The sequence below is a fragment of the Tenrec ecaudatus genome, chromosome 1, assembly GCF_050624435.1.
Source record: "Tenrec ecaudatus isolate mTenEca1 chromosome 1, mTenEca1.hap1, whole genome shotgun sequence".
NCBI classification, from domain to species: Eukaryota; Metazoa; Chordata; class Mammalia; order Afrosoricida; family Tenrecidae; genus Tenrec; species Tenrec ecaudatus.
The window spans coordinates 194,011,835-194,027,181 of NC_134530.1; the positions used below are offsets into that span (position 1 = coordinate 194,011,835).

The 15,347-nt window shown below is 37.7% G+C and overlaps 1 protein-coding gene across 2 annotated transcripts in view; it reads right to left on the reverse strand.

Annotated features, from left to right (window-relative positions):
• ACBD6 (acyl-CoA binding domain containing 6) overlaps nt 1-15,347 on the reverse strand; it is a 180,061-nt gene that overhangs the window by 118,942 nt on the left and 45,772 nt on the right. For both annotated transcript variants that reach the window (XM_075528046.1, XM_075528052.1), the window contains exon 4: nt 8,755-8,837. In XM_075528046.1, the coding sequence (XP_075384161.1) occupies nt 8,755-8,837 (83 nt within the window). The remainder of the gene's footprint in view (nt 1-8,754; nt 8,838-15,347) is intronic.

Sequence of the window (15,347 nt, forward strand, 5' to 3'; positions counted from 1 at the left end):
TTATCTCACACACACACACACACACACACACACACACACACACACACACACACACACACAAAGCACTATGACCCGGAATCAACTCAATGGCAATGAGTTTTTAAAAATATATATTACATAAATTACATTTATATTATATATTTTGTATATTATATATATAATTTTATTTCTAAAACTTTACTTGGCTTAAATTTATTGAAGTGTGATTATTTGTAAGAAAGACACACATTTATTAACAGATATAACATAATCAGCAATTTCTCATAAATATAAGGCAATGCAATGAAACCAAATTTGCTTGGCACTCAATGTTGAAAGAATGGTTGGTAACCATTAAATGAGAAGACAGCTGCCTATTATACTGATGTCTTTGCTAAACTTCTAAAATATCTTTTTCCTTTAAATCAGGGGTTCTCAACCTGTGGGTCATTTGACCCCTTTAGGGGTCAAATGACCCTTTCACAGGGGTGGCTCGATTCTTAACAGTAGCAAAATTACACTTATGAAGTAGCAACAAAAATAATTTTATAGTTGGGTGGTCACCACAACATGAAGAACTGTTTTAAAGGGTCTCAGCATTAAAAAGGTTGAGCACTACTGCTTTAAATAAACCTATAAAGCATTTTTAACAGAAGCATTTATTTATATTATTTGTAGTTCATATGCTGCTTTGTCAAAGATAGTATATCCACAGCTATACAAACCACATCATTTTATAACTAAATCAAAGTGCCTAGCATTTCACAGGCACTGAAAGAAAAACAGGAAAACCTTGGGCGAAGGGGTAGCTCAGAGTGAGCATGAAGCCAGGAAAAAGATAGGGAGGCTAAAGAAAGAAAAGGCAGGGATGAGAGGAGGGGCATGGCTTTCCAGATGAATGGCCCCTTGTCGTGAGAGTGCTGTTGATCTGCAAACAGGTGGGTTTGCCTATATGCTTGGTTGGCATCATGACACCAAGCACATAGAAGCTAAATGAAGCACATTAGAAAAGGGTGAATATGGGAGCCAGGAGACTCTTACAACAGTTACTGTTTATGTCAAGACCCGCTTGTCCCAAGAGACCCATTTTCACATAATCTATAATTATCTCTTCGCTTTAATCGCCTTGTCATTCCTGAGGCTCTCCTGGGCACTGGAAGAGGAAAAGCTCATTAACTAAACCTTTTCTCCGCTCTCCAGCCACCCATGGCTTTTAATTGCTTGGTGTGTTATTATCTAGGAGTGCAACTGGGATCATTTTCATAAGAAAGGGAGGTAGAGCGAGGAAGGGCGCCATGAGTCCCTGAGGCACGCATCACAGACAAACCTTTGCTTTCTCAATTATTTATACCAGCTGAGGTTTTACAGGCTGAATAAATCCATAACTCAAGTTCATTCTGAGCAGTCAGATTCTCCAGGGGGAGTTGCCCACTTGCCTAGACACACTTGTGTACACCTCAAAGAATAACCAGAATGCAACAAGACATATGTCGTCCAATTCATCACCTTTCACCAAAGTGTTAACACAACGTTGATCAGAGGCAACACCGTGGAATTAGGAAGGATTCTACTACCACTAGCCAGACAGATGGAAGGGAAGCAGGTTAATCTTGTTGGTGCTAAGGACAGTGATGTTAATGGGACAGTGGTGTCCCCAAAGGACTTTGCCTGGTCAAGGCATAAAAATCAAAATATCCAAGCTTTAAACATAAAAATGTGTATATCACCTACTCCTGAAGCTTCAGAATCCTAAGAACAAAACAAACAAAAACAAAAACCTGTTGAAAACAGGTTCTTATCTAACAGTGTTAAGTCATGAATAAATACCTAAGTGGTATACCATCTTATTATTTAAACTGTTTTAATAAAGACACAAATGTTACAGCTTCCCTCATCACATGCCCTGCAGGAACATTTTGGAGTTCAATTTATGTGAGTAAAAGGCTTTTATACTCTTTGCATTCCAGCTCATGTTTTCATCAAGAATGCAATAGTAAGGCATAAAGCAATCACTTTCATTCTAGTTGTTTTAAGAAAACATTTTATAATCAGGAATAAAGACCAGCCAATGAAGAAATATTTTAAAAATATTTTAAAATTCCATTATTGTTTAAAAATGGAAACTTTATAAGTCAATGATGGAAGTATCTCTTTAAAATTCTATATAGACTTGGTGCCTGACCACAAGCAGCGACCTCTGGTATTTTCTGCCAAAACAGTTCATTTGTCTCACAGAACAACTAATCAATTCTAGAACCCATCAATCATTTTAGTTGTATACTAGTCTGGTCTTACTTAGAGAAGGTCCAGATGGCTGCCTGTGTAAGTGGGATTAATAAAATTCTGATAGATTACATGGCATCAAACAACAAAACATAACAGAGCTGATCAAACCTTATTGCAGGGTAGGGGTGGATACTGTACACTCTCCATTTATTGTATTTTAAATTCTTGTCTTAATTTCTCTATTTCTATGCCAAACTTCTAGACCCAAACCTTCCAAGTAAGTGATTTCTTGTCAAATGTGCACAGTGCAGTATCACTTGAGTCTTTGGCAAAGCTCGATGCTAATTACCAGTGCTTTCTCTGCCCCTCTGCAGTAGAGTGACAAAATGCGTATTCGCTTCTTTCTACCACTCCAAGCGCAGACCAAATAGCACTGGCTCTCTCTCTTTTTTCTTGCTAAAGAAACCACGTGTACCTAATTCTTACAAGACTGATAAGTTATTTTAACTGCTGATATCAGCCCTTTGCGCTGGGGGAAATCCCTATGGGGAGTAAGCATATTAATAAATGTTATGTTATATAGTAACTTGTTCTGTGCCAGATATTGTTTGAAGATAAGTGTGTATGTATATACATTGCATGTAATCTATTTAAGGATCAGATGAGGAAGGTTCCCTAATTTATTCCCATTTTACAGATTAGTGACGTGTCCAAGATCACTAAGGCAGTATGTGGTGGATGATACATTTCATTCCATGGCTTGTGTACTCCCTTAGTCTCACACTGTATCCTCTCTAAGATATTCTGGTTGTACAATGGGTTAAGTGTTAGGCTGCCCATCTTAGGTGCATTATTCAAAGCCACCAACCGCTCTGTGGGAGAAAAGTGAGGTTACCTGCTCCTGTAAAGATCTATAGTCTCAACCCCCAAGGAGCAGTTCTACTTTGTCCTATATGGTTGCTAAGTTGGAATTGACTTACAGCAGCCTTGGTGGTATAATGGGCTACACACCGAGCTGCCAAAAGGTCAGCAATTCAAATCCATCAGTTACTCCTCAGGAGAAACTTAAGCCTGACTGCTCACAAAAAGATACAATGTCTTAGGAACCCAAAGTGGTAGTTCTACTCTGTCCTTTAGGATGGCTGTGAGTCAGCACCAACTTGATGGCGGTGAGCTTATCTTATAGCAAGGTAACTAGCTTCTCCATGTGAAACTGGTATCATGACATGAAATTGTCACTCTGTCTGACAGAATGGAAACAAAACAAGCAGGAAGAAAACCAAGAATTGGTTTCAGGAATCTTTGGCTCCAAGAATATCTAGAGTAAACCAAAACCAAGGCTGGGCCTTTAATATATCACCTACAATACACATTAGTCAAGAAAGCCGCCACCACAATAGTCCCACTTTAATCAAATGGCTTTAAAAAAACTGAATATAAAAGAATTCAAAACAGACCCTCAAAATAAAGACTCTATAACAGACTTACAATGACTCTACACTCAAGTTTATCAATCGATATTTCAAAGCACTCTACAACTTAAGTCAGCTTTTAACTTAGCCAATCAACATTCTGCCAAGAAACGAATTGCACTCAATTAAAGCAAGTTTAATTCTTTTAGTATAACCAAACCCTCAACACTAAATTTTACCAAAATATAGGTAAAATTTTAACTGAAATTCAAGAAATGATTTGTTTTTGTTGCTGCAACTGCATTCTTATATTTCAGAAACAAGGACTACAGCCACATCCGGTCCTTCACTCGAATGCTCTAGTTCAGTCTGCAAAGACTTTGACCTTGGCCTAGTTTGTTACAATGGAGTTACGTCCATATGTAATAAATTCTCCTGGTGAGTTGCTATAATGTTCGTTCATCCTATTCTCAGGAATGACGGCACTACTGACTTGTACTAGAGTTTAAAAGGCATGTGCAGTAGTCTTCTCGTATTCAGGCTTCATGTCTAAACCATATACTCTAGAACACAAAACTTCCTATCAAAAGAATAAAATCCATTGGCATCAAGTCAGTTTTGACTCATAGTGCCTCTACTGGACCGAGTATAATTAATTGCCCCATGGGGTTTTTCAAGGCTGTAATATTTTTTTAAAGTTTTTATTGTGAATTGGGTGAAGGTTATGAAGCAGATAATCAGTTTTGCATTAAACAATTCTTACACATTTCTTGTTTGATCTCACTGATTACAGTCCCCACAATTTATCTCCTATCACTTCCATGTTTCTGTGTCCATTCCTCCTCCTTTCCGCATTCTTCTGAACTCTGTCCTTGGGGCAATGCCACTCTTTTGATCTCAAATGGCTGATTAGCCTCCAAAGGTGGGCATACCTCCCTAGTGTTGTTTCCCTTATATATTACTTAGCTGAAAATTGAGTCATGAGTTTGAGTTTATTTCTAGACCAGAAGGATGACTAAGGCCATCGTCTCTAGGATTCTACCTAGAGTCACCAGTTTCTACCTAACTGGGAAGCTTGGTCTTCTTTTTGATTTTGAGTTTTGTTTGCCGTTTCTCCTCCCCTACATAGGACCTCTAAGACGATCCCTTGCAGAGCACTTGCTGGTGGTAGCCAGGTACCATGTAGTTCCTTTGGCCTCAGGGCTATGGAGACTCATGTTTGAATGGTCCATTAGTCTGCTAGACTAACTGTTTAGCAATCTTTGATTTTTATTACTCTTCTTTCCTCTGGACCGGGAGAAACCAATGGTTGCCCCTTCGATGGCGGCTCACACATTTTGAAGCTCTCAGCCACTCCACACCAAAGTCAGATGTTGAACTTTGTCTTTGTGAACTGTACCATGTTAATTACTCAGTGTCCCCTGAGGTCCCCTGTAAGACGCATTCCCTTAAAGTATTGGGTTATATCGTTCTGGAAGCAGACTGCCACATCTTTCTCCCATGGAATGGGTGGAGGGTGGGGTCAAACTACTGACTTTTCAGTTAGCAGCCCAGTGATTAATCACTGTTCTTGATAAGAATAAGAAGACTAATATGTGGATGCTTTAATGAAATAAGGCCATAATGAATCAATTTAGAGCATAAGCAAAAGCTCATATTTCACTCAATTAACAAATAGCATTTTAAAACTACAAGCATACTATTTATAGGTGAGGAAGCTGAACAGCACAATGTTTGTAACATCACAGATACTTAAAATTTGTGTTGAACCAAATTAAAATTTCTGCTTTATAAAATCAAACTACACTAATTGTACCATTTTTTACTCTTGTTTCTCATGATCAAAATTCTAAACAATGATTTAAATGCAAGCATAGCTTCTTTTAAGAAATGGGTACAGGATGAAGGAAGAAGGCTAATCCTTCCAATGTAGCTTACCACTATTTAGAGTATTCTAATTACCCAAATGTCTGCTCTTACATCAACTGAAGAACATTTGATTTGCTTCATGTTCTGTAGTGCTGCTGTGACTAATGTCACTAGACATCTCAAAAGAAATTGTCTGCAGGCAGGCTTGCTGCCTCCATGAACAACTGCCTCCTTTGCCACTAGACTCGATAGTGTTTAGCTACCAATACTGAAAATTTGGATCAAATAGTCTATGGAAGAATCCTGACCAAAAGGAAGAAATTTCAAAGCAAAATGACAAATTCTCCTGGACTCCAGACTTTATGAGGTCACGGAGAGTGGATAAGTCCTTGAAACTTCTGCCTGAGATAATTTTTAATCCCAAACCAAAATATCCCTTGAAATCATCTTAAAACCAAGTAAGAGTTTAGCTTAGCTAGGAAATTTCCTATTTGGGATCAAATGGACAACAGCAACTAGGGAGACTGAATGGAAATTTTCGGGCGCAGTGAGTTTACGTTTATGAGGCAGAAGCCTCTCAGAAACGGAGGGTGAGCATGGCTTGAAGAAATGGTTTCTACGTCATGAAATGTACACACAGAAACTGCTGAACTGGTGCATGCTTTTTGGTGTATATTCTCGATAACAATAAGAAAATATACAAAAATTTAAGAGAATTGGCTATTTTACATGGCATATATATTAACAAAGAGTAACAATGAACACATTATCGCAGGTTGAGCTTTGCATTAAATCTAGAACGGCCCACCTTTAGACTTCTTAAAACATAAAATAATAAAATTTCTTTGGGGGGTGTTAATAAACTGTATGCAACATATCATTTTGAAAATACTAGAGAGTCTGGGAGCCTAATAAAGCTCTCTATTATTCATGTAGATAAGTGGTTGCTATTATTAGAAGTTCAGCTTACTGATTAAAAAGGGGGGGGGGCAAGAAGCTCTCACAATTTAATGATTCAATTGGCAAAAGGAAATAGTTTTTTTTTTTAATTGTGTAAAAAAAGAGGTGAAGTTAGGCAACTCACAGGAAACCACACCAGCCACTCTGTGTGAGGAAGAAAGCAGCCTACTAACTCGACCTAACCAGCAGTCACTCCACTACCGCACCCTGAGCGAAGCCGCCATGGATGCCTCCTCACTTCTGGGCACTTCTGAAGCCTTGCGGATACAGAGATGTATAAAATGTGATCCTTGCTCTGGAACAACTAAAAGTACAGTGCAGAGGATAAGCTCTTCTTAAACGTTACAATCCAATGTGGCACATGTGGTAAATGTTATTATAATTCACATAGACACAGAGTACTATGGGACAACAGGGAGGCAATGACTAACCCACCACCTAGAAATGGGACTCTGAACAGCTGGGGTCGACTGGATGGCAGGGCAAGTTTTTAGCGGGGTTCAGGCTCAGAGATGGCAGTAGGGTGGGTAAGCACTCAGCTGCGAACTATGGCGGCTCCAGGGGAGTAAGAGGAAACAGAAGTTGCTGCTTTCAGAGCTATAGTAAACATTAAACACAACCCATTTCCTACCCAGATTAACATAAAACTTCACACTAAAATCCGATTTATGTCCATTCCTAGAACCCAATACACCATGTCTAGCCTTCAGTAAAGTTTACAAGGCATGCTAGAAGGCAAAAAGCTTGAAAAGAAAAAAGGCAAGCATCAGATCAGATGTACAGTCTTGGAAAACATACAGAGCATTTCTACTATCCTATAGGGTAGCTAGAAGTCAGTATGAACTTTGTAGCAGCTAAGTTTGGTTTAGAAGAATAGAACATTAAAATTAAGGACCTCAAAACATTTTCTTAATCGATGAAAGTTAAGGGAAAGAAGGGTTAAACTCTGAAAATGTTTTTCAAACACTGTTTCCTCAAAAGTACTATGGGCTTCTCAGAGTCCTCAACGTCTACTAAGGGAAATGGGAGAATGTGTGCTCTGGGTCAGCAGCAGTCGTAAGGGTATCCATCTTTAAGAGCTGGAATCAACTTGATGGCAGTGGGTTTGGAGTTTTGGTTTCACTCCTCCAAAATCTCCATCAGCCTTCTCAATCCCAATAAAAACAAATCCACCACCACAAAGTCGACTCTGACTCATAACAAATGTATAGAACATTTCTCATGCCATAAATCTTTATGAAGCAGCCAGCCTCCTCTTTCTCCTGTGAAGTGGTTGGTAGGCTTGAACTGCCAACCTGGAGGGTAGCAGTCCAACACCTTCTCCTTCTCCTTTCAATGCAGATATATTCAAGGCAAGTTCCCTAGCATTAAGTGGTCATGATTCTGAGCTAGGACTGTGGAAACTAGGAATATTTCAAGTTCTGATTCACAGCATGATAGCAATAATGCTCCTCATAAGATGTAGCCTGTTCACATCACTACTTCTTTATATGGTGAAAGATGCCAGCCAACTTTTTTTCTGCAAAAGTCAAACATAATTTTCTGGCATAATTTCCTCTTAATTCTATGAAGACATATATTTCCCTTTAATACATTTTGGTGAGCCATTTTTCACCTGAAAACTAGAGCAGACTTGTTTTATGTTAATAAGTGAGTGAGCAAGCTCCAATAACTCAAAAGATGTGACAGCAGCAAAAATAAACAAGTAAATAAATAAATAAAAAGAAGTGACAGGCCAGAGATAGCTTTCAGTTTTATTTGTCTGAGTCCCAGACTGAGAAAACTGTGTCCTAAGATCCTTTTCTGATTTACAAACAGTGATGAAACATAAAGATTACTGAAGAAATGTTTTATAAGTGTGCAAGACTTTGTTAAATAACAAAAAGCCCTTAATTTGTAGCTAGACTAAATAATGAAAATCTTTAAAAGAAAAAATACTACTTTGAAAAAAAAATACCCAAAACTATTAACAAACACAACGACCTATTACTTTTGATTGTTTGATACGATACAAAAATCTTACCCTGCCCACTACTTATAGGAAGAAAGATTACTATCTGGAACTGATTCAAATACTTACTGATTTTTAAGATTATATACTTAAAACAATTCCTTTCTTCCAAGTATTATTCTACTATAGATACTGCTCAATCAGTTTCATGTTTAAAAAGTGCTTCACCAAAGTACTTCAAATCGAATGTTTCAGCGCACGCGCACACACACACACACACACACACACACACGAGTCAAGGGTCAACTTAATGGCAGCTAACAACAACAAACTATCAATGATGAGGATAAAAATTACCTGATGATTTCTTCATGATACAGTGAACTAACAACTGGTCCTCCAAACCCTGTATTTGCTTCTTTTCCTTTCTTCACTGATGTCTGTGGCAGGGAAAGAAATGAGGAGTGGAAAAAGACACGTGATTTGAAGCAATATGAATTTAAATCAATTACAAAATATTACTTTGCTAAGAAATAATGGGGGTTTTAAGGAGCCCAGGTGATGGCTTTGTGGATTATGCAGTTGTCTGCTAACCACAAGGTCAGTGGTTAAAAACCACTAGCTGCTCTGTGGGGAAAAGATGAGGCTTTCTTCTCCAGAAACCCACAGGGCAGTTCTATTCTGTCCTGTGTGGTCACTATGAGTTGAAATGATCTCCATGGCAGTGGGTATATGTCTCGATTTTTGAAGTGAATCGACAGTGAAGCGCTCAGCTGGGTCGCTATGCGTTGGAATAGGCCCACAGCACTCCAGAATAACAACTAAGGGCTCCCTCCTCACCCATTCCTCCAAAGCCTTAGGGACATTTTAAGATGGAATCAGGAAATGTCATCCCAGTGGTGGGAAGATTACACAGTAATAATGTACGGTAAACCCAGTACTAGAAATCCCCCCAGCAGGCTTTGAGATGTTAGTTATGCTATCTTTAAAATTCTGCTATTATCAGATTGCTTCCAGCATAAAATTGCCAAAGACGCATTCTTTACCTCTACATTTATTTATGCATCCGAGAGGGTAAAGTCTGCTGTTACAACCTCTTGGTCCCTACCCCCAAGGGAATGTCTCTCGCAGAAGCTTAAGAAGCTTATTCCATGTCTCTCTACCCCAAACTCAGTAACTTATCTTTATGCTGCATCAGCAGTTAGAGAAATATATTCCAATTTGGCAGGCAAAGGATAAATTTTTCAATTTTTATAATTCCTCAGACTCTATTATTTGAGACACAGAAATGCCCCTTTTCTCAAAGGGGAAAGGATAAGTTGTTGTCTGAATTATTATCATTTTATTCAGATTCTACTTTAGTCAGTTTCACAGTCAAGATTGAAAACCTTGAGACTGAGATTTTCTTTTCAGTGTGAAAATGTCGTAATTATTCCAAAGATTTTATGGCTAATATATCCCAAGAGTGAGTCTTGCTTTCATGTGGTACATTTTTAAAAACTGTGTTTTATTGGTTTATTTAATTTGTTTAATACCAGAATTTAGGAAATTTAGTAATCATTTATGTCTTAATTCTTTTATCTACCAAGATAAACAGAGCAACACAATCAGTCCTCACTTATCAACATGGTTAGGTTTCAGCAATAGGTTTTCATGCAAAAATCAACATTATACGAAAAATGACACCAGATTTAAAAAATGGAGGATGACATCATTACATATCTGTTAAACTGCATGGTTACACAACTGCCAAACCACTGCAAATCATGGACCAGCCAAGTTGACACATAACCTTAACCATCATAGCTAGTATTATTTTTGCCTCGCACTGTGGCAAATGTTACTGCCAGATATGTCATTAATACAACAAAGAGAAAGTGTACAACCTGTATCATAACAGATTAAGAGATAACAATATGCGGAATGGGAATTCCTAACACTTTATTGTACTTAGGTGAAACATAAATAAACACAGAGGGACAGTTCCAACAGAACCACGGGATGTTGTGTGATTTAAAACCAAGAAAGGTGTGTGTCAAGGTTGTATCCTTTCACCATCCTGATCCAATTAGTATGCTAAGCAAATAATCCGAGAAGCAGAACTAAAGAAGAACATGGCAACAAGAATTAAGGAAGGCTCATTAACAACCAGTCACATGCAGATGACACAACCTTGCTTACTGAAAGTGGAAAGCACTTCAAGCACTTATTGATGAAGATGAAAGATGACAATCTGCAGTATGAAGCACAGTCCAGTGTTAAAAAGTAAAATCTTAGCTGTAGCAATAACATCAGGCTAAATAGAAAAGTTGAAGTGTTCAAGGATTTCATTGTACTTGGGTCCATAATCAACGCCCTGGGGAGCAAAAAGAAACCAAATGGCGCATTGCAGTGGGTAAATGGGCTGCAAAGATCTCGTTACAGCGTGAAGATAAGATGCGAAGACTAACATGCACTTTACCCAGGGTATTTTCAATCGCCTCTTAAAATATTTGAAAGTTGGGCAATGAATAAGGAAAACTGAAAAATTGGTACCTATGAATTACTGTGTTGAAAAAGAATATTAAATATACCATGGACTGCCAGAAGGACATACAAATCTGTCTTGGTAGAAGAATAGCCAGAATGCTGCTTTGAAGTAAAAATGGGACATCTTTGTTTTATATACTTACACACATGTGACAAGAGGGACCAATCTATGGTGCTAAGGTAGAGGGTCAGCAATAAAGGGGAAGATTGACAGTGCTGACAGCGGTGGGCTCGAACATGGCAATGGCTGTGAGGGAGGTGCAGACCTGCGCAGTGTTTTGTTACGGTGTACACAGAGCCACTCCGAGTAAGGACGGACTTGCCGACACCTAACACTAAGCAATAAAGCATTTCATACAGTTACTTTAAAGGTCTAAAACATACACATAAAACAATTAGAACAATATCTAGCATGAAATGCACACTCTGTAGGTACTAGCTGGCATGATAATAAACATGACTCTTCCTTAAATACGGATACAAGAAATTATGAGGTGGAGATTGATTACTGAGCCACGAGTCTAACAGCGCTAAACTTCTGATTACCTTGATAAAAAAATCACTAACATATTAATTTTATCTTAAGGAAAAGAGTAATCAAGCTAGTACACAGGATTGTTTTTCATGAGCTACCTACTTTATATATATTATCAAATTTCATATCTAAAACAATGATATAATCTGGCTATATTACTGTATTATATAAAAATGCTTTAAAAGTTTTTTGTAACGTTAAGTCAGCAAAAATACAGCAACTTAAATATAATAGAACATCAATTTTAACACATCCAAATTAAAAAAATGTTTAAAACGGAATGCCTTAGACTTTATTAAGTAAAACAGTCTTTTTCCATTTTACAGATGCTAATCCATGCAGTCTTCAATGTGGATTACAACTCAATATAAAGAAAACCAAAATCCTCACAACTGGATCAATAGGTAGTAACATCTTGATAAACAGAAAAGATTGAATTTGTCAAGGATTTCATCTTGCTAGGATCCAAAATCAATGCTCATGGAAGCAGCAATCAAGAAATCAAACGATACACTACATTAGGCCAATCTGTAGCACAAGACCTCTTTACAATATTGAAGAGCAAGGATGTTACTTTGAGGACGAAGGGACACCTGACACAAGCCAGGGTATTTTCAGTCACCTCATATGCCTGCTAAAACAGGACGGTGAATAAGGAAGACCATAGAAGATTTGATGCATTTGAGCTGTGGTGCCGGGGAAGAATATGGAAAGAGCCACAGGACTGCAAAAAGTACAAACAATTCTGTCTTGGAAGAAGTACAGTCATTTTAGAATGCTCCCTAGAAGCAAGGAAGGTGAGACTTAAGTCTCATGTACGTTGGACTTGTTATCAGAGACCAGTCCGAGGAAAGGGTATGATACTAGGTAAATCAGAATGGCAGCAAAAAGAGGAAGACTCTCAAGCGATGGACTGACATGGTAGCTGCAACAATGGGCTGGCATGGGACATCAATTGTGAAGATGGCGCAGGCCCAAGCTGAGTTTTGTGCTGTTGTACACAGAGTAGCTATGAGATGGAACTGGTGCGATGAGAACAATATCACCACCCAAAACAGCAACCCCTAGATGATTTTAAAAGCTTAGCTGCTTGTCTACAAGTCAAATGGTTGGCAATGCAAACCCACCCGGAGGCACCTCGGAAGAGAAGCCTGGCAATCAACTTCACAAAGGCTATCTACTTGATAATCCTATAGAACAGTTCTAATCTGCACACACATAGTCACAGTGAGTCATAATGAACTCAACAGTAACCAATAGCAATAAAAGCAAAAAAGGATCTGAACATGAAATTAGAAAACATCCCCATTTATAATACTGTCAAAGAAAGAATTAAAGAAACAGGTACATTTTTATGCTACTCAATGGCAAATTGCTCTTAGATGAAACACCAAAAGCAAACACTAAGGGGTAAATTGACAAAAGCACAACACGCACCCTAAAAAGCACACAACATTGTTTAAAAACATAAAGAGGATCAAAATAACAGTAAAACCTATGAGTACTGGAAGAGACCTGTCAGAGAAGGAAAATTTTAAATATTTCTCTGGTAAAATGAGTAATACCTGTTAAAGATGGAAAATTTGGGAGGCCCAGAAAAACAAAGCAGCCTTGTTTTGGCTCTCACAGGTTTCACTGTCAATGGAAAGGTATCCTAGGTACATGGATCAAAGGGCTCAACTTTAATAAGGTGACATCACTCTACAAATTGATCTATAGACTTGATACCATTCCTATCAAAATCCTAAACAAACAAGAAACCCTCAAATTCACTGCCATCAAGTCAGTTCTGACTCACAGCGACCCGAGGGATAGGGTTTTACATTTTCTAGATATTGATGTCAGATAAAATTTCAGCTGAACTTAAAAGATTTTGCTCAGAAATTCATTTTGAAACTGACATATTTTTCATTTAACAAAATTGAGAAGTCATCTCTAAGTTTCAAATACAAATTTTGAGATGTTAGTGCCAGTCTGAACTGTTTATTCTATTCAGTTACAATAATTCTCTCCCCGCCCTCAGGCTCATTCACATTGTTACAAATATAGCACAAAAGTGCTATGCCTTTATAATATGTATTATGTATATTTGAACTGTTTTACTGACATATACTTTGTACATGACACAATAAATTAAATGAATTAAATATTTTAAAGAGTTGTGCAATCATCACCACAGTCAATTTTGGATCATTTTCTTCATTCTCGTACCTCTAGTTGTTACTAGCTCTCTATTTCCCCCAACCTCTCCTGTTATTGTACTAAGGTTCTATTAATCTACTTAGTCTCTATAGATGTAACCCATCATAGATTGGTGTAAGGGTTACAATCCACATAGCTGGCAGCTCAAAACCAGAAGCAGCTCCGAGGGAGAAAGACTGAACTTTCTATTCCCATACAAGGTATAGTCTCGGACTGGCGAGAGTGGGGGACACTATGAGTCAGCATTGACTTGATGGCAGTGAGGTTTTTCATTTTGTCTTTTTGGATGTCATATAAATATTTCATATTGTATCCACCCATCCGAATAAAACGTCAGCAGCAACAAAATAAAACACAAATAAACTTTAATCCAAAAGAAAGCAGAAAGTAGTAAAATCTGGAATAAGTTAAAAACAGGTTAAAAGTGAACATGAATGGTAAGATTTTAATTTTAGGATCACTATATATGCACTAATCCATTTTCCACTGCACCCTAAGGACAAAACTGCTCACATAGCTGGACAAAGGTCCAAGGTAGTTCAATGGAGACTTAATCCATATGGGGACCCTACAAATGGATTTTGGACTTTCACATAGCCTTCTGCATATGGGTGCTCAGAATTTAAGCTCTAATACAATTTCCTCCTCTGACCCTGGATTTTATTATTTACAATCTTTGGATCACATGGGTTGGTGTGCTTCCTCCAGGTGGACTTAAAAGGCACTGTAGTTAAATGGCTGCTTGTTTTAAGACAAATCTTTAAGACTCCAGGGCTTATTCTTTCTGATAGCCAGGCACCATCTGATTTCATCACACTTTGCTATAGTAACCATATCTTCAGTGATCACTTAATAAGGGCAAGAATGGAATAGGATCAAAATGTAAGAACTAATTCTTTTCTTAAATTAGGGCTTACAATTAAGCGTGCGCTCAAAAGCCATTCTATATCTAAAGGTTTATATGTACTCCTGGTTTACTTTAGAGGCAGCATCATCAAATCCTAGAGAAATAATATAGGCAACCTCCACATGATACTTGGTATTTCTAATAAAAGTATCATTAATCTAGCAAAAGGCACCTACTATAAAAAAGTGAGAAAAGGAATCCATTATTATGTATATTCTAAGTAAATAAAATTAAATTCTGTTTCTCCTATCATTTTCTCTTAGCTTTTATTACAGTTTCTCTGAGCTCTGTATGTGTGTGTTTATAATATATAGTGAACAAAAGAGCATGGTACTGGCATAAGGATAAATATATAAATCAATGGAATAGATTTGAGGGTTTAGCAATAAATCCTTTCACTTAAAGCCAGTTGCTTTTTAACAACGGCATAATGATAATTCAATGGAGGAAAAACATTATCTCTACAACAAATGGTGCTGACACAGCTAGAAAGTCATGCAAAAGGTGAAGAAGATAGATCTATTCCTTACCAACTAAAAATAGATCATCAACCTAAATGTTAAGAGCTTTTAAAAAACCCCAAACAAACCTAGGAGTAACTCTTTGCAACTTGGCTGATGGTGTAATTAGGTGCGGAATGTCAGTTTTGACTCAAAGTGACACTATCTATGTACAACAGAACTTGAAACATCATCCTGTCCTGTATCATCTTCACAATTGTTCTGATGACTGAAATAATTGTCGCAGTCACTGTGTCAATCCATCTCATCAAGAGCC